Source organism: Sinocyclocheilus rhinocerous, unplaced genomic scaffold (assembly GCF_001515625.1).
Source record: "Sinocyclocheilus rhinocerous isolate Xijiao unplaced genomic scaffold, SAMN03320098_v1.1 scaffold389, whole genome shotgun sequence".
Taxonomy (NCBI): Eukaryota; Metazoa; Chordata; class Actinopteri; order Cypriniformes; family Cyprinidae; genus Sinocyclocheilus; species Sinocyclocheilus rhinocerous.
Genome location: NW_015652151.1, coordinates 175,479 through 196,884, shown reverse-complemented (window position 1 = coordinate 196,884; position 21,406 = coordinate 175,479). Strand labels below are relative to the sequence as shown.

General features: G+C 35.5%; 1 protein-coding gene across 1 annotated transcript in view; it reads right to left on the bottom strand.

The window, feature by feature from the left end:
* Positions 1–15,128, bottom strand: part of LOC107713850 (mannosyl-oligosaccharide 1,2-alpha-mannosidase IA-like) — a 128,004-nt gene extending 112,876 nt beyond the window's left edge. Inside the window, exons 1-2 of the mRNA XM_016519492.1 lie at positions 14,972–15,128; positions 348–496 (exon numbers count right to left, since the gene is read on the bottom strand). Coding sequence (XP_016374978.1) covers positions 348–496; positions 14,972–15,128 — 306 coding nt within the window. The remainder of the gene's footprint in view (positions 1–347; positions 497–14,971) is intronic.
* Positions 15,129–21,406: the final 6,278 nt, after the last annotated feature.

Here is a 21,406-nt window from a genome sequence, read left to right as displayed (position 1 = left end):
CACCCGCTGAGTGCCATGAAACAGCTTGAAAGATCAAAGACAATTTTTAATATAACTCTGACTGGATTTGTCTGAAAGAAGAAAGTCATATACACCTAGGATGCTTCGAGGGTAAGTAAAACACAAGCTAATTTTCATTTTTAGGTGAACTAACCCTTTAATTCACTCATTAACTTCACATGTAAATTCAGCTTTATACAGAATAGCAGGAGGTCTGTTGATCCTCCAGCTCCTTCATCAACATGAACTGTGACAAAACACCAGCGCCTCGCCTGCCTTTCACTCCAGAATGACGGGACTCATAACCTCGTCTCCATCTGATCCTTACCGCGAGGGAAACACATTACCAAATGCGTGTGCTTTGAATCCGATGCTTTCTTCTCCCACAAACAGTGATTCTGTGCTGTTACAGTAATCAAACGCTTCGGTCCGGCGCGCACAGACCCGAGCAATGAGCCTAATGATGCCTGCATCTGCCGGTCTGATAGCTGCTGTGCTACAGGACAAAAACTGAGAGATCAAGAGACATCAGAGCTGTAAAAATACATGCAGTGCATTATGGGGAAGAGCAGACAGGGATCCGCTGCTTAGCAGTGCCATTGATTAACCCTGTCTGAGGCCTTGACAATGACACACACACTTCTGCTCTAATGCTGCCTTCAGTTCACAACACAATCCCACCCACTTAAAGCTGGAAAAACGTAAAGATGTGTGGAAATCCAGAAATAAAGATGTCTGATGTCACACTAACATGTCAGGACTCAAGCAGTATATGGATACAGATAAATGTCCACTGTTAGGATAATACAGTGTGTGCCAAAGTTCAGATACTGCATTAATAAACTTGTTTTAGCAATGGTTTCCAGAGACGTGGGTGTAATATTTGACAATTTGACACTATAGTGTGCAGTAAATAGTAATATCCATGTTTCTGCTATCATCTCTGAAATAAAAACATTTGAACATCTGAAAAAAACATATTTGTTAAATTAATGATGGCTCATTATTCACACTGGAAACCATATGTTATTTTAAAAAATCATTAACTGAAATCAAGCTGAAATAAAACAAAATACAAGTATTGGATATATTAAATACTGAACATTAAATATTAAAATTAATTTTAGAAACCTAATATAAAAAAACACAAAAATAGAAAGGTTGCCTTGACTAACTGAAATAAGTTCAAGTTTTAGTGAAACTACTATAACGTAATTAAAAATACATGAAAGCTAAATAGAAAAATTAAAAACTACTACTAATAATGACAAAACACAACAAAATGACTAAATTACAAAAAGTTCAACTGAAATGAAAATAAGCTAAATAGAAATATTTTTGAACTAATAACAATAATGACAAAAAATACTAAAATTAGTCATACGTAAACTTAAATAAAAATGAATTAAAGCTAAACATAAATTATAAGTATATAAATATTCTAATATATAAATACTAATATTTCTATTAACAATTAAAAGAAATAATGCCAAAACAACCAAATTACTAGTATTATTAAAACTTAAATAAATTAAAGCTAAATAAAAATAAAATAAATAAAACCACAATAATAATAATAATGAAAAAAGCACAAGAACATTTCAAAATTACTACAATTACTAAAACAAACTTAAAAGAAAATATGATAAAAACTAAATCAAATTATATATATATATATATATATATAAAACATTACACACTCAGGGGTGTGTATGCTCACCACTCTTATTTACACTGTACACCAATGAATATAGGACCATCCTGGGAATATTGTTGTAAAATTCTCAGACGATACTGCCAATCTTGGTCTCCTGCATAAGGATGAGGACATTCAACATTATACTACAGAAATTGCTGTAGAGGAGTAAAGGAGTAAAGTACAAATGGAGTAAAGTACACAGTCTTGTAATTAACGTTAGTAAAACAGAGGAAATGATTTTTGATTTCAAACTAGGTAATCATTCACCCATCATGATTAACAATGAGTCCATTAAGCAGGTGGCCTCATACAAATATTTAGGGTTGCTTATCGATAATAAACTTTCATGGGAGATGCATGTGGATAATCTGTGTAGAAAGGTGCAACAAAAAAATGTACTTTCTACAGAGGCTTAGAATTTTTGGAGTTGCTGTTTATCATGCCTCTATTGAATCCATCTTTCTGTACGGTATGGCGGCCTGGTTTGGTAATCTGACAGTTGTTTTTAGATCTCAGCTGAACCGTTTGGTTCATACAGCAATGAAAGTGGTTGGTCTGGGGGTTTACCCCAATCTTCAGTCTATTTTTGACTAAATTATTTTTAAACAGGCAAGAAAAATGACTCTGGACCCTTCTCATGAGCTTTATCCAGAATTCGAACTACTCCCATCTGGTCGACGTTTCCGTACCCCAAGGTTTAGACACAATCATTATAAAAACTCTTTTGTTCCTTTGGCTATAAGGCTGTTAAATTCTATCGCATTGAGGTTTATATGATGGTGTTATAATGCTGCAAACACAGGAGCACGATACTGAGACATTTTAAAGTGAACATGAAATCCGAATGGAGTCCATTTACATCAGAGCATGTTATACTAAATAAAAAACAGAAGAAGTATTTAGGCCTACATTTTGGATTCATGTATGTGAAGTGCATATAAAATTTCCATCCATTCGAATTACACAGTTTTAACAGACTAAAAAAACTTAATTAAATGCATATTTGTCAATCATACATAAATAAAACAAATAAGAAACAGTTCAAAGTTTGGTAATAGTACTACTAGACTGAATGTGTTTTAAATACACAATAACCAGCTTCATTCATTTATCGATAAATCCAGTTTGTTTCAATCTCATACATTTTAACTAACTTATTTTAACCATATTTTTATGTTCATACTTTTTAAACGATTATTTTTAATTGTTTTCACAATGAACAGATTTATGCTGATTCTAAACAATCTGAATCAAAATATAACTATTTAAATCAAATCAAATTAATGCAAACAGTCAGGGTTATAGCTAAACTAAAACGAAAACTGAAACTATAGCCATGAAAAAAAGTTTTCATTACTTGAAATAAAATAAATGTTAAATGAAATAAAAATATTACATTTATTAAATAAAAAAATATTTCCGCAAAAATTTCTTATTTAAATTTAGTTTAACTTAATGTAGTAAAATAACTCAAATTAAAACTGAAATAGATATTAATAAAAGCTATATAGACAACTCAAACACACAACCTATTAAGCCTCTTATTAAGAAACCACAACTAGATCCTAATGAACTGGCAAATTACAACCCCTTTTAAAATTCTCAATTATCACCAGTAAAGTATGGAGTGCCAAAAGGATCTGTCCTAGGTCCTCTGCTATATTCAATATACATGTTGCCCCTTGGTAATATTATTAGAAAATACGGGATTAGTTTCCATTGTTATGTTAATGATACTAAACTATATATCTCACATTTGTGCCATATGTACATCAATTTGACAGTCACCACTGACAAGCTACTACTAAATATATTGTAGAAACTTAATTTTCTGTAAAGCTGCTTTGCAACGATTTGTATAGTGAAAAGTACTATACACATAAACTTGAATTGAATTGAACAACTAAATTACTAAAACTAACTAAAATTAAAATGAAAAATTTTAAAAACATTAATAAAATACTATATATGTATCTCAAAGATACTAAAGTAACACTGCAGATAGTTAATAAAAAAATTATGCCACAATGTATTTATTTATTCATTCATTAATTTATATTTTTGAGTGAAATCTGAGATTTTATTTGAGAGAAATCTGATCTGTTTCATTTACGTATGATTGACAAATATGCATCACATTAAGTTTATTATTTTGTTTACGTTGAAACTAGGCAATCGAAATGGATGGAAGTTTTTATGTGCCATTCAAATGAGAAAATACAGAAGAATTATCACTAGTAGTCTCTCAGAATGACTGGTGAATAATTAGAACTAGTCTGAACTCAACTGTTTCTGAACACAGACTTGACCTCTAGGTCACATGATCTCATCATCGATCTTCAGTCTGGCTGTTAACAGATGATATACAGCTCATAATATGATCGTCTGAAGGAATCTGCAGACTCAGCAGATACTGTAAAGCCCCATTCACACTACAAGCGACACGCAACAGCAAAGCGACACAATCCCATTCATTTCAATGGAGAGCTGGCGATTTCCGGCGACACGAGCGACAGCGGCCGTTGGCGATCCGGATGGGGCGTGTCCAGCGACGCGACAAAGTTCAGAATCCTTTAACTTTATGCAAATGAAGAGCAACTTTCGGGAGCGACAGCCAACAGGAAAGACGACGGTAGAGCTCATGTGATCGTTCTCCTCTCAGCGCCATAGATAAACATACGCAATGGAAGAAAGTAGGCTCTGTTTCTCATTCATTTTTGTTTGTATGTACGGATTTAATTTAGATTTAGATTATATTTAGTCTTTTGCCTCCAAAATGTTTGTACTTGACAGCGAATCAGGTTTCTTGCTGCTAAGGCAACCAGTATTGAGAACGCCCACTAGCAACCTCATCGCCAGCCCCTGGCGACATACAGCGACTTTTGTCGCTGCTAGTTGAACGGGGCTTAAGAGAACTGAAGAGCCATGGAGAAAGTCTGATATAATGATGGCGGGAAAACAGGAGAAATCACATACATCACAATTTACTCCAAAAATAGAATGTATTTACTCCAAAAAAAGAAAAATGTCTACTATTAGAATTCTTAAAAGACCTTATTTTGAGGACTATTAAGCTACAGTACATAAAAAATATCAACATGTACAATTTTACAGTATGTGGTAGCAATTTGATGTACTGCATTTAATGAAGTATAATGAATAAAAATGGTCCTTATAAATAAAAAAAGAAATTATAAATAAATAAAATTATAATAATAAAATAAATGTTATGGTAATCATAATAAAAATAAACAAAAATTTTATTTAATATGTATTGCCCTTATAAAAATAAAATGAAAATAATAATAAAATAAACGTTATGGGAATCATGATACATGGGTCCATGTATAATCAAAAGTAAATATCAGATGCATTGCAATTGGGGTGAATGTGCTTAATTCTCCCCAAAAAAAACAAAAAAAAATCACAAACATTAATAATAGTAATAATAGTAATATTAGTAAATAATAATAAATTGTCTTTATTCAAAATATGACTTCTTATTTTTATTTTTTTTTAGACCTGGACATGTTTTTATGAGATTAAGCCGAATAATTCTGACTAGTTTCATTGATATTTTTCATTTAATGACCGATTTATTTGTTTTTGAGCTCATTTAGTAGCTTTGCAAAAAAATCATGATGTTAATGTTTGTAATATCTTAATATCTTCATGTCTTACAGTTGCATAATATAGTTTGTGTGGCAATACAAGTAATCAAGCAATTGAGATTTGCTATACTGTGGATGAAGTTGAACACACTTACAGTATATATCCAACTTTATATAAAGAGCTGGGTGATGATATAGTTACATTTTGTGATAAATTACATCAAGGATCTGATGGAGCTGCAGTTTTCCCATCATTACTCACAGACGGTTCAATCATTCACTCTTTTAAGGTCCTCATTTTCCCTTTTCAGCTAAAATGGCCAGGTAATAGAAATTAGTCAAATGAATGCATCAAGCTCTGAAAGACTGAATACTGCTAATCTACCGAATATGAAACGCAGACATGTATTAAAATAGAAATGTGCACAATGGACCTCTTGACTGGTGGACACTCCAATTAATTAGCGCTTGATGTAAAACCACCTTGAAGATTCACCTTTAATTTCACACCATGCTATGAGAGATCAGTAAAACTGTGAAAACGGCCGCAGGAACATATTTACGGCCTGAAACATCAATACATCCATTCGTCATTCCATAATTTCAAGCCATCTGGCTAATACCTTTATTTTTAATTTACCATTTAATTACAAGTCCACCTTTTTCTTCTTTTCTCACCCTCGTTTCAAGGCGGCGGTTATTATTATTAGCTCTGCTCTGTCCAGATGCGACTGCAAAAGTAAAACCTCACAAACCCTCCAGGCAAGAAAACAAGCTCATTTCATGCCTCTTATTTACCTTTTCTCTCCACACATGCGCTTACACCTGACCGGCCCGATCCAATCAGCAGCCTCACCTGCCAGCCAATCAGATGTTACAGACTCGTTTTCAGAGAGCAGAGCAAAGCTGTTCGGCTGAGAGCAAAATTATTTGAGCTCTGAAACATTATACTGGAAATTCAGACGACATTGTGACAAACAACTGAGAATGGAAACGATTGCTGAACGTTTACGGGAAATTGCAAACATTGTTCATCTTCATGTAACATCGAAATTCAGACTTTATTTTGTGTTGATATTATATTATATATTATATTCTATATTATATTTTGAAGAACGTCCAAACAACATTGGAGCCCATTCATTTTCACGGCATATTAAAAATGAATGAATGAACGAATGAACAAATTAATTAATTAATTAATTTTTGTTTCACTTAAGTGTCATCAAGTTTTGAAATGACATGGGAGTGAATAAATTATGACAAAATTTTCATATTTGGGCAAACTATCCTTTTAATATATTGGGTAATACATTAAACCCACTTAATATTAAACTTATTTTTACATTCAAAATCATATTAGTATGATTTCTTGCATCACATCACATTACATCAATATCAATATACATTTTAAATAAATTCTTGTTTTATATTAATGATATTCAAATATTCCAGATATTTCTTAATTTGTTCCTTTCTTTAATTTAAATATTTCAAATTAAACACTAGATGTGGTAATCAATTCATATTTTTTGTAAATCATTTTGTTAATCATGCATAAAATCGCTTTTAATAACATTACACAAATCAGTTCACTAATATTAACATTTCAAAGTTCAAGTTGACATCCTTATGTAAGCAAACAAGAGCTCTTTATGAATATCTTGTTCATTTTCTTGCCATTCAAACCATTTAAGTTCATAAAGTGTTTGAGTCTGACCAGTGTATTTCTGAAACGTTAACATTTTATAATGATCTTTTTAAAATATATAATAGATGTAATTAAATAGATTAATTAAATAATTATTAATTTTGCATTATATATATATATATGTATTATTTATGAAATATTTAATATATATATTTATGATATTTTTCCATATGCTCTTACGGAAACACTTTCTTAAATTATAACACAAGGAAATGAATCAGTTTAAGTAGCTCCTGCGTCACTGAAACCACATACAGTAAACATAAACAGAGGAAAAGTGATTGAACTAAAAACGTCTCTCATGGTCATCAAGGGGCTTAAGAGCTTCTGGGTAAAACTGGTCAACAGCGATTAGTGAGCGCAGTAGATAAGGCCGCCATGAATACCGGACGTCATGATGAAGACATGAGCTCATCGTCAGCGGACTGAAATATCCCACAGTCCCGCATTTTCCTGTTGACTTCTGACTTCTTTCCATCTAAGTCGTCACTGTAACAAATTCTCCAATCTCCTTTAATCCTCCTGCTCCGTCATACATTCGTGGCCAGTTTTTCATTATCTTGCTTGTAATTCCCGAGGGATTCCCTGACGAACTGCTTACTTATTTAATCCTGCTGTTTCTATCCACATACTAAAAGTAAATACAGCGTCTCAATGCAAGCAGATAGATACAAGTGTAACAGACTTATTTAAAGAAACTTTCTGATGGATACCAAATAAAAATTGGACGAAAGAAAATCTCAAGAAAAACATCTGAGAAACAAAAAACTTCAGTCTAAATTTTCACTCCATTTGATCTCACTGCTGCAATTACCAAGATACCCAAGTATGCAATAAAATAATCAGATCTCAATAGTGTGATTTTGGATAAACATAAAATCACATCTGGTTAAAATGCAGTCAACAGATCAACAGATCTTACTAATAGACCTACCAATCTCTGTGTAATAACAGCATAATGATATCAGCCATCTTTCTGAAGTCATATTTACCCCCCTGTATTTAAGATCTCAATGAAGTGATTTTAGATCAAATCCACAAAACTAGTAGAATACAACAATTTGGACATGGAGACACATTGAGATCCCCATATGTCTTGGACCGAACCATATTCAGCCATAAATCTGAAGATTATAAAAAAAAAGTATGTTAAAAAACAGAATCTAAAAGGATATTAAAATATATTTAATACTTCTTGAGTAACAGGCATGCAAACTTTGGGGCGGGGGGGACTCGAAAAGTGCTTTTTTCCCCCATTTTTGAATGGTCACCGTTTGCATAAAACGCAACAAAGATTGATAAAGTCAACAGATCTTGCTAATAGACCTACCAGTCTCTGTGTAAAAATAACAATGATTCCGCCATCTTTCTAAACTCATATTTACCCCCCTCTATTTAAGATCTCAATAATATGATTTTGGATCAAATCAAAATGGGTAGAATACAACAATTTGGACATGGAGCCACATTGAGATCCCCATATCTTTGGGATTAAACCATCCTGAGCCTTAAAAATTAAGATTACAAAAGAAAAGTTTGTTAAGAACCAGAATCTGAAAGGACATTAAAATATCTTTAATATGTTTTGAGTTACATGCATGTAAACTTTAGGAAAAAAACTTGAAAAGTGCTTTTTTCCTATTTTTAAATGGTCACTATAGTCATTTAATGCAACAGAGATTGCAAAAATCAACATATTTTACTAATAGACCTATCTCTGTGTAAAAATAACATCATGAATATGAAAATAACTGCCACCTTTCTAAAGTCATTTTTCCCACCTGCAATTTGGCTCTAAATCTCAGGGGAAAATTGTCATTGTGACCCCCCTCTACAAATGGTGCATTACTCAGTAAATATTCATCTGTGACATTTAATATTTTGGCTTTCGTCACTATGCATGTTTGTCTTTCTTCAGAAAAAGATGAACAATATCAAACATTTTAGGCAGGGACGTTTATGAAATTTGGTAAATTTGACCTGGAATGGCCCTACAGCTAGTCCATTGAGGCAAAAATGTAAACATTTATCAATATACTCATGCCCTCGATCATATATTCATACTGTTTGGACCTGAGCTGCCTGTGGCTCCAGCGCTGACGTAACACCTGGAAAACCTGTACAGTCACCTGCTCTCAGGCACATCTGCCCCCTGACACCCACTTTACATGCAATCAGGGGCCGGTACCACAGGGGCCCCACTCAGCGCACACAATCACAGCTGCTGTCGGGATCCACCTGTCTACTCCGATATACAGTGGGTACGGAAAGTATTCAGACCCCCTTAAATTTTTCACTCTTTGTTATATTGCAGCCATTTGCTAAAATCATTTAAGTTAATTTTTTTTCCTCATTAATGTGTGGAGAAAACCAGGCACCTGTCCAATACAGTCCCAACAGTGAAGCATGGTGGTGGCAGCATCATGCTGTGGGGGTGTTTTTCAGCTGCAGGGACAGGACGACTGGTTGCAATCGAGGGAAAGATGAATGCGGCCAAGTACAGGGATATCCTGGATGAAAACCTTCTCCAGAGTGCTCAGGACCTCAGACTGGAACTAAGGTTTACCTTCCAACAAGACAATGACCCTAAGCACACAGCTAAAATAACGAAGGAGTGGCTTCTCAACAACTCTGTGACTGTTCTTGAATTGCCCAGCCAGAGCCCTGACTTAAACCCAATTGAGCATCTCTGGAGAGACCTAAAAATGGCTGTCCACCAACGTTTACCATCCAACCTGACAGAACTGGAGTGGATCTGCAAGAGGGAATGGCAGAGGATCCCCAAATCCATGTGTGAAAAACTTGTTGCATCTTTCCCAAAAAGACTCGTGGCTGTATTAGATCAAAAGGGTGCTTCTACTCTAAATACTGAGCATGTGATATTTCAGTTTTTTTTTTTTAATAAATCTGCAAAAATGTCAACAATTCTGTGTTTTTCTGTCAATATGGGGTGCTGTGTGTACATTAATGAGGAAAAAAAATTAACTTAAATGATTTTAGCAAATGGCTGCAATATAACAAAGAGTGAAAAATTTAAGGGGGTCTGAATACTTTCCGTACCCACTGTAGATCATGAGCTCCAAAACCCAGTGCACAAACTCGACTACCTGCTAACGGATGTCGGTCATCTAGAGGAAGAAACAGTCAAACTCAATTGCATTCTATCAAGTACTTCTGCAAATCTACAGCATGTGTGGGTTCCTTGCTATAATGCATACCTTGATGCATACCCTGGTGAACCTGAGCTAAAAACAGCCAATGCCTATAATAAAGCTCATGCTATCTGTATATATGTAAGATGGAAAATGTACGTACATAACAACACTGGCTAAAACTAATGATGAGAGTTGGGGTGAAGGACGACCTGTTTGACCGGACAATAAAGATGGCAAATCCATCCATCATCTATCTATCTACCCAACTTTTGATCCACTCATCCATCCATCCATCTATTATCTATCCATCCATCCATTCATCTACCCATCCACCCATGTATCCATCATCTATCAATACATCCATCTATCCATCCAACATCTATCTATCTACCCATCTATCCATCCATCCACCCACCCACCCATCTATATATCAAACACCCACCCATCCGTCTATCTATCCATTCACCCATCTATATATCCTCCACCCATCCATCCATCTCTCCCTCCATTTATTCATCCACCCATCCATCCCACCATCCATTCATCCAACCACCAATCGATCCATCCATCATCTATCCATCTATTCATCCACCCATCCATTAATTTATCCATCCATCCATCATCTATCTATCCACCCATCTACATATCCTCCACCCATCCATTCATCCACCCACCAATCGATCCATCCATCATCTATCCATCTATTCATCCATTCATTTCCATTCATTTATCCATCCATCATCTATCTATCCACCCATCTATCCAACCAACATCCATTTATCAACCCATCTATCCATCCATTCATCCATCCATCTATTCATCATCTATTTATTCATCTATGCATCCATATACAGTATATTCACATCTTGTTTTTCTTTGAAATTCATTTTAATTCAACTTCTTACATTCAAATTTGAATTGCAATTCTGCATCCTGTTTGGTTCCTCAATTCAAATTCAGTAAAGGAATTGATTCTGACTCCATGCTGACCTGCAGAGATTAGTCCTCCCACAGCATTCAGATCTTTTCCGGCTCTTTCCGCCACCATCAGCAGAACACAAGGTATCGTGGGGACACGACGGGGGAGTTTACGCAGAGCTTGCTATAAACACCTTCAATAAAGCACAGTTCTTTGCTGATAAAGAGCTGGACTGCAGACAGGTTTTTAGGGTTATGGGAGTCTGAGATACACAAGCAATGATGTGCTGATGTATTAATGCTTCCAAATCAGTCCTCACCAAATGAGTCGCGTCCCATGTGTGCATCCGTCATCGGAAAACTTTACGTCTCAGCTTCATTGACTTTCTTTAACCAGTCCCTTTTAAACCCTTGATGGTTTAAAGCTAAAGTCCTTCCTGACAGGGAAGGAAACTCATTAAAAATGTTTTATAGATCTATTGACATAGCCTTCCTGAAAAGTCCTATGTCTATTGTCAATAATGCATCGGGTCAAATCACGGGTCAAACTAATCAATAACTTAAATTCCACTCTATGCCCTGTTGATGCTGGTCTTTGGCCCCGACCTGAAAAAAAGCAATGCTGCACAGACAGTTGTGTAAAAGTCTGCTGTGAAGGGTTCAGACTGAGGGCGCAAAACCTACTCAATCAAAAAAACAAACAAAAAAAAATCATTACAAAGTCTCAAGTGGTCTATACACTTCACAGATACACACGAGTAAAGGTCACTAGACCACAGTCAACATAATATGCTTCATTTAGGACGGAGCCACACTCTGAGATCTGAGGTGTCATTCCCGTTATGCAACACACTGATTAACAGCAAAAAATGCTTCATTTTTGTACACAATGGCAATAACATTACCAGGATGCAACTTGAAAGGATAGAAATAGAGTGAACAATAGTTATTGCATATATTAGAAAATTAACTTGTAGATTATTTTAAATTAATATGTTTATTTTGTATTTTTTCAGTAACTCTGAACTCTAAACGAAATTAAATAGAAATGCTTTTAAAAACAAAAACTAATAAAAAGTACTAAATATTTTCTAAAACAAAATATTACATAATTACTCAAACTTAAACTAATAAAAAAAAATAATAATATAATTCATAATTATAAAAAATAATAAAAAATATAATTGTGATTTCTCAGTTTATAATTCAGTCATTCAGACTTTTTTCATGCACTTATGAGTTTCTCTCACAATTCTGATTTTTTTCCCCCCTTGCAATTCTGATTTTAAGATTGTGAGATATAAACTTGCAATTGTGAGAAAAAAAGTCATAATTGTGAGAAAGTCGCAATTAGCTTTTTTATATATTTTTTTCCTTGGAAGAAACAGGCTTCCATAATAAACACTATAATAGCATATAAATAATACTAGAATAACAGTAAGCAGAACCGGTGGAGAGTTCAGGAAATGAGATGTGATTAAAGGACACAAGTGTGATAAGAATGGCGAGCACATGCTTGGAAAAGAGCGCTGTCGGGAGCCGCTGGGATTATTAGCGCCTACAAAACATCTACAGTTACAGAAAACAGACGTGAGATTGGAGAGGGCTGTTCCTGTGACCGGTAAAGTGGTGTTCCTGTCAAACCAGCATGTTTCACGACAGGCTGGATGCATTTGATGTCGGCTGTGTGTTTTAATGTAAAGCGTACGTTATTGACCTACATCTTATAGCTGTGAACATAAGGAGCTGCATCCAGCTTTAATCTGTTATTGTAGGTTATCCGTGACAGAACGCGACTAGTAAACAATGCATTAAGACGACTAACCTTACGCACTTGTGTTTTTCTACATGCAACGTGACGGGAAAACTAGAGCAGACGCAATACAATGAGCTCCCAACACAAGATAAAGTGCAAAACATACATTTTCTAAATAGAAACAAGACTTTAAAGAACAATTAATATAGTCTCGTGTAGACTTTTTATCAGTATAAAATCTGCTCAGTGTATTTGGCAACATGAAATTGCATTTGCGACACATTCACTTCAGGATAAGTCTCGGAACATGCATTATAAAAGTAAAAAGTGTCAGTTTTGATATCATGTTAACTAAGGCAACTCAATCAACTGGAGAAAGACAGAAATCTCTAAAACTCTTAACTAAGCTGACTTTTTAATAACACTTCAAATTACCAATAAAATCGGACAAAATAAACATGACATTACACATTTCATCTTCTATCTAAAAATAACTTCAATCTGAAAATATCATGCCAGTTGTGATTTTTATGTTATTTTAATTTTTCTTAGAAGCGGAAAAAAAAAATTATGTATGCATGAACTAATTCTGTTTTTAACGTAATGCAAATACATTTAAGAATACCAGCAGATGGGAAGATTATTAGTCAATAACTACTTAAAACTGCATGTCATATGCATGACTGTTATTATACTTTTATGGTATTTTTTTTTGGCCTTTTTGGGGCTTGACAGCATAAATCACCATCTGCTTTCTTTGGAAAATTGAAGCTGCCTAAAATAACCTCTCAACTCTCTTAGTGTTTCATGGAAGAAAATAATACAGTCAATGAGGACTATTAATTTATCTATATCTGTATAGGGCCAAGAACAGCACACTTCGAAAAAGACCATTTGACATGTAAAAGTCAAATTATTTTTTTATTTTTTAACGTCTCACTTACAATCTTTCCCTCTGCTGCAATTCTCAAATATCATTTATGGCCATTTTCATATCACATGCATGAATTAATGGCATTTTAACTGAATGCAAACACATTTAAGAGGGGCTGGAGATGGAAAGATTATCAGTGAATAACAACTTAAAACTGCATGTCGTAATGTCACATGCATGACTATCATTATACTTTTATGGACTTTTTTTGGCCTTTCTGGAGCTTGAAAGCATAAATCACCCTCCACTTTCCTTGGAAAATAGAAGCTGACGAAAATAACCTCCGAACTCTCTTTGTGTTTCATGGAAGAAAAAAAAAATAATGCAAGGTCAGATCAACATCAGGAGAGTAAATAAAGACTTTTAATGCACTACATTTTTAGTCCTACATTTAACATGTACGTATTTGAAATGCATGTAAAATTTCCACCCATTTGGATTACACAGATTTAACAAACTAATAAACTGTGATGCATATTTATTAGCCATACATAAATAAAACGGGTAAGATTTCTGCAATCCAAAAACAATAGCATAGTTTATTATTTGTATTTTAGTATTTACAAATAATAAACTATGCTACTTTTTTTAATTTTATTTCAATAATCATATTTTCAAAGTGCATTTATTCATTTGCATACATTTGAAAAAGTATGAACTTGGTTAAAATATGGCTATAGCTGTGAAACAAGCAGTATTCAATTAGTTAAAATGTTTAAACAAATCAGATTTATTGATGATAAATGTATAAACCTGGTTATTGTGTATTTTAAAACACATTAAGTTTATTAGTACTATTACAGAAATCTGATCAGTTTTATTTATAATTGACTGACAAATATGCATCACATCAAAAACTGTATAAAATTGTATATGCAATTGAAATCTGAGTGTGTAGAGCTTTGTATAAATATGTAGTTGTTTCTCTGGCGGATTACACTCAGACTGAGCTGAAAGGTCTCGTCTGGCTGTGTGTTTAACTGTGAGAGCCAGCTCTGTTTAGTTTCTGGAGTTCATTCCCACCGTTCGTCTCATCCGGTTGCCAGAAGAGGCCGAGATGTTGGAGGTTATTTGAAGGTCAGCTTTGATTGTTAGTTTCTCTCAGTTTTGGTGAAAAGCAAGAGAAGGAAAGCGAACGTTTCCATGGACACATGATAAATCGAGGTGGGCTTCATTAAAAATCCCACAATGCTCCTCTGCGTCGGCGCCTCCAGACCAGACAAAGGGGGTGCAGGGGCGGATTTGGAGACGGTCCAGGGTCAGAGTCTTGTACATTCCAACTGGCATGTAGCGCATTTGTTCTTTCTGTCTGGAAGCGGTGGGCCGTGCAGCGATTTGCTCCATTTATAAGCCTGAACAGATGCAGCATTCCCACTCCAAACTATTGTTTCTCACTTGGCTAGAGCCGGAGAAACAGGGATTGGCTCACAAATATGTGAGCGATAAACAGTAACAAAGTATTTTAGTAACATTTTAGTTAAGGGACCAATTCTTACTGTTAACTAGTTGCTTATTAGCATGCATATTACTTGCATATTGGCTGTTTTTATTACTTATAAAGCACATATTTATGCCTTATTTTGCATGAATTATGTACTTTTACTCAAGTAAAATTTAAAAGGAGTACTTAATACTTTTACTGGAGTAATATTTTATTAGGGTATCTCTTTCTCAAGTACTTGATTGTGTATTCCGTCCACCACTGGTGATAAACAACTTTTACAAAAGCAAAGATTTAGGATGGTTTCCTAGATGAGGAGCTCAACCGCCTCTAGCTATTTTCTCTATCCCCCCCTTAGTTTTCTAACAAGAGTGCTTTAAATGCATCTGAATCAGCAGTATGCAAATCCAAACTCACAGCCAGAGAAACGTCTAAACAAACTGAATTACATTAGCACATTTAGTGCCCCTTCACAGCGTCTGGAGCGCATGGGCTTTGACAGCGCTGTCATTGATTAGGTGTTAAAAACAAGTTTTTTAGGAATGCATGGATTTAACTGAGCGCGCATCTGCAGGTTTATCCTGTGACGTCTCACCGATAGATTACAGGTCCAATGCAGTCAATGTACTTGATCACAGAAGTGGAGACAAACATTAAGCTGCTACTCTGACATAATGATTTTTCAGTGCTGTTTATTAAGGCGGCATCGATATTACTATTGCTCATATTCAGGGTCAGAGATGTGATCAAAGCTCAACACTCAGTGCTACAAGAGTATCACAGAGACTTGCATGCAAAACAGTAAGCAACCACCAAGCAAAGACTCGCAACACCCTAGCAACCACATAGCAATGCCCTGGAAACCACATAAACAACACCCTAGCAACCATATAGCAACGCCATGGAAACTATATAAATATCACGCTAGCAACCACATTAACAACACCCTAGTAATCACATAGCAACACCCAGTCAACCACATAAACAACACACTATTAATCACATAACAACACCTTGGAAACCATCCACAACACCCTAGCAACCACATATCAACACTGTGGAAACTATGTAAACTTTACTCTAGCAACCACATAGCAACTCCCTTGCAACTACATAACACTCTTGTAATCAGATAGCAACACCCTGGAAACCAACCACAACACCCTAGCAACCAAATAGCAACACCCTGGCAACCATATTAACAACACCCTTGTTATCACATAGCAGTGCCCTGGAATCCACTAAGAAAACCCTAGTAATCATTTAGCAATGCCCTGGCAACCACCCACAACACTCTAGCAACCACATAGCAACAACGTGACAACCACATAAACAACACACTAGCAACCACATAGCAACACCCTAGTAACCATATAGCAATGCCCCGGCAACGTCCCACAACACTATCAACCACATAGCAACACCCTAGCAACGACATACTGTAGCAACATGCTAAGAACCGGTTAACAACCACCAAGGTTATAACTCTTCATGTTACTGTAATTGCAGGTTTAAAGGTTTGCTGCAACAAAAACTAAAACTAGATGTTATTTATGCAAAATTCTGTATTAGTTTCAAAGTAATAAAAAAAGTAATTTCAGTTTTTATCTAATGATGTTATTTTTTCTCTTTATTACAGTTTCTTCAGAACATGTAAAAATCTAGTTATTTTACTTCATCTTTTGAATGTTTTATGTACAAATAAACAGAGTTTGAATTCATCAATAATTTATGACCACAAATGTTGGTGGGTTTAAATTTGAATTTGTTCTGTTTTGTGTATTTTGTTGCAAAGGCTCCATTTAAACTTTAAATCCTGGATTCTGGTTTGACGCCCCATTTATGTCTATTTGCATACTGAAAAGCGATTGGTTTTTCTTTTATTGCATCTATTTAACATCTACAGCTACCAGAAAAGCAGCAGAACCGAAGCCTAAGACATGATTCTTTTGTTGCAAGCACTACACTCTCCTTCAGGAAATGCAGATCTAGTTTTAATGATGTAAAACCTGTGCTAAAATCACTTTTATGATGAATCACGGAGACCTGAGCGACTTGTCTTCAAACGTCTCTCTACAAGTCCTGCGTGTGACGTCCTGGAGCGCTGCTCTCTGGTTCTCTATTACAGCTGTGTTAGTGTATCCCGTGACCCCGCTGACCTCTGGCTCTGCCTGTAATGAACAGTAATGGCCTGCAGACTCGAGCAGCAGCAGCGAAAGAACGGACCCTCTCACTGCGAGAGCCGCTAAATGAGAGTGAGAGAGAGTAATGCGTAATAGATGGAAACCAACTGATTGCACAAATAAAGGAGAGGCGGGAGGCATGAACGGAAATGAAAAAGCCAACAATATACAGGAAGTGGGGAAAAAACAACAGGACGGGGAAAAAAGGCTGAATAAATGCAATACGGGAAAATATGGGAGAAACATGAGGACATGCATGTGCTATAGAGTCTGTCATATTTGTTTGCTAGTGTTCTAACTGGTTGCTATGCATTTTAAGTCTGTTTTTAGTCTGCCATATGTGGTTGCTAGTCTTTTACAGGTTGCCAGGATGTTGCTATGCGTTTTAATCTGTCTTTAGTCTGTTTTTATGCTGTCATATATGGTTGCTAGTGTTCTACTGGTTGCCAGGGTGTTGCTATGCATTTTAGTCTGGTTTTTAGACTGTTATATGTGTTTGCAAGTCTTTTAAAGGTTGCCAGTGTGTTGCTATGTGTTTTAGTCTGTCTTTAGTCTGTTTTTAGACGGTCATACATGGTTGCTAGTGTTTTATTTGTTGCCTAGGTGTTGCTATGCGTTATAGTCTGTTTTTAGTCTGTCGTGTGTGGTTGCTAGTCTTTTACAGGTTGCCAGGGTGTTGCTATGCATTTTAGTCTGGTTTTTAAAAAAACACTTAAATACACTAAATAAAGAAATTTAAATAAAAAACAGTACAGTACTATAGAAAGTAGACATAAATGTAACAATGTATTTAAGGGGGTCTGAATACTTTCCGTACCCACTTTATATATATATAATTATTATATTAATATATGTTTATATTAAACATATAAACTAACAACAATTAGCCATGCTATAACTTCGTGTCCAGCTTGATTTATTAGTTTTAATATTCTCCTCTAAAGTATTCTAGTTCTCTCTGGCCCACTTTTTGGAAAAGTGTTTAATTATGCTTATTTTGCATGACCGCAAAATAGGGCCAGAATAAGCTTCAAATCAAAACTACCTGCACTACATTGCTAGTCTTTTACAGGTTGCCAGGGTGTTGCTATGCATTTTAGTCTGGTTTTTAGACTGTTATATGTGTTTGCAAGTCTTTTAAAGGTTGCCAGGGTGTTGCTATGTGTTTTAGTCTGTCTTTAGTCTGTTTTTAGACTGTCATACATGGTTGCTAGTGTTTTATTTATTGCCTAGGTGTTGCTATTCATTATAGTCTGTTTTTAGTCTGTCATATATGGTTGCTAGTGTGCCAATCACAACACACACTGTCCCAGCTAACCAATCACAGCACATTTCGTATTTCAGAAGGCGGGCCTTCATTTGAAACAGGAACTATTCGAGCCGTTCATGCCAGACTGGTGAGAGAGGTGTTGTAATAATGTAAAATATGTGAAAAATAATGTGTTTTTCGAACAACCTAGTATGAGAGCCTGTTCTAGTACACCCCCAAAACAAATTTTACAAGACTTTGTAAAAGAGCATAATAGGACCCCTTTAACTCTTTGGATCATTAAGGAACCAAAAATGGTTCATCAATGGCATCACTGTGAAAACTCCTTTTTGGAATGTTTATTTTTAAGAGTGAATGGTGCTTGAACTACTTTGAATTATGAGTTGCTTGGCAAGCTAGAGTTGCAAAAGAGCTTTCCCAACCACTGGCCTCAACACACACACAGCGGCCCTGAGATCCACACGGCAGAGACAGACAGTCGATATCTCTCCACTGTGCTTCAATATTCCAGCATCGCCTCTCCGAACGCCCGCTGAGCAAACACCCGCTACAAGCAGCGTCACGCAGCACAAACCATCCAAATAACAGAGAGCAATCAAGACAACGTGAACCCATACACATGCAATGAACCGTTTTTTTCTAAATGACAGACGTATTCAATTTGGGCAGAATTAAAATCACAAAGTATGCCTGTGAAACACAACATGCCCTGTCCGAACAGAGCCAGAAGCGAAAGAACAAAACAAGAGAAACATTCATTAAACATTCTGATCTTTTAATCAAACGATCTACAACTCGCACGGGACACATCACACATCATGCCTGAGCCGTTCATGGCCACTGTTGCTGTGTCGCTGAGTGATGGTGAGCAGACGCCTGCTACAAAACCACCTGACATCACATTCATCCAGCAGCTTCATCACAGACCCTGACAGGCCTTTGATGCCTTCCACATGCAATATTTATTGGATCACATGTCAAAAAGGAATGTGACACATCACACATCATGCCTGAGCCGTTCATGGCCACTGTTGCTGTGTCGCTGAGTGATGGTGAGCAGACGCCTGCTACAAAACCACCTGACATCACATTCATCCAGCAGCTTCATCTATTGGATCACATGTCAAAAAGGAATGTGAACTCTCGGCATCAATTAAATGCCACTATTTAGACCTGTAATGACATCCTGACAGATTCCTTCATTTACGGCGACCCTACAGATGTTTGGTGAATTGTGCAGACACTCTTTTATCAGTTTCCCCCTCAGGTACACTTATTCCAAAAGCATAATTAAAACAATCATAATTTAGTTTTAAATGACTAATTTCCACCATCTGTCCAACCTTTACATATAAGTGGTCCATTTTTGCTGCTGCAGTTCATATGCGAAGTCTCTTCTGCTCACCGAGGCTGCATTTATTTGATCAAAAATACAATAAAAACAGAAAAATTGTGAAATACTATTTCAATTTCAAATAGCTATTTTCTATGTGAATATATTGTAAAGTGTCATTTATTCCTGTGAGTCAAAGCTGAATTTTCAGCATCATTACTCTAATCTTCAGTGTCACATGGTCCTTCAGAAATCATTCTAATATACTGATTTTATTTGAAATAGAAATCATTAGTAACATAAATCAATTTTGATATACACTCTTAAAAATAAAGGTGCTTAAAAAGTTCTTCACAGCGATGCCATAGAAGAACCATTCAGTCAAAGCTTCTTTAAAGAACCATCTCTTTCTTACCTTTTTATAATCTGAAGAACCTTCTTTCGCCACAAAGAAGCTTTTGTGAAACAGAAAGGTTCTTCAGATGTTAAAGGTTCTTTATGGAACCATTTAGACAAAAAAGTTCTTCTATGGCATCGTGAAGCACCTTTATTTTTAAGAGTGTATTTAATGTTGCCAAGGTGTTCTAAGTGAATTAAGTAAAATTCAATAAAATTACACTCAAGTAACTAAATGAATCTCATTCAGTAAATGACTGTCATCTGTGCATGACTAATATATGTTGTTTTTATCATCAGCCACCTGTAATCATAAGTATAAGCCTTAATAATACCACTAGTCAGCATAACTAATAATTTATTTATTTTTCTGCTCCCATGTTAATAACACCTGTGAAAACAGAAGAAAGCCACATTCTATATGAGAAATATTTGTGTGTGTGTGTGGATCTGTTCTGAATGATTCATTTCCTGTTTTCCACTCTATTTTCTAGTTTGCTTCACAATAATGAAAAAGAAAAGTCCCTAACGTACGACTTCAGAACAGGTCCTGAATATGAAGGGAGCCAAAGAAAAAAAGACAAGCACTAAAGAGAATATGAGATATGAGCATATGAAACACGAAGGTACAGTAACATCCCAGTGACTTTCAGTATATCAGCGTGATTTCCACAAGTCGGCTAAATGCAGATGCAATCTTCCCGCGTGTCTATTTACTCATGGGATTGAACTGAAGGACACGGCGTTCAATTTCATACTCGGCTTCACAGGGACACGTAAAGATCAAGGATCTTGTAAGAGGCCGGAAACCTGTACGCGGCAAACAAACACACAAACTTATCGGATTAGCTGTTTCACAAAGTAGGGCGTCTCTTTCCCAAGCTTGAAGGAATCTGTCGCAAAATGACTAATTCAAAGCATCGGTCCATAATACACAAAATAATGATCTTTAAAATAACATCATATGACCCCTTTAATTCAACATCCTGTGCCAATTCA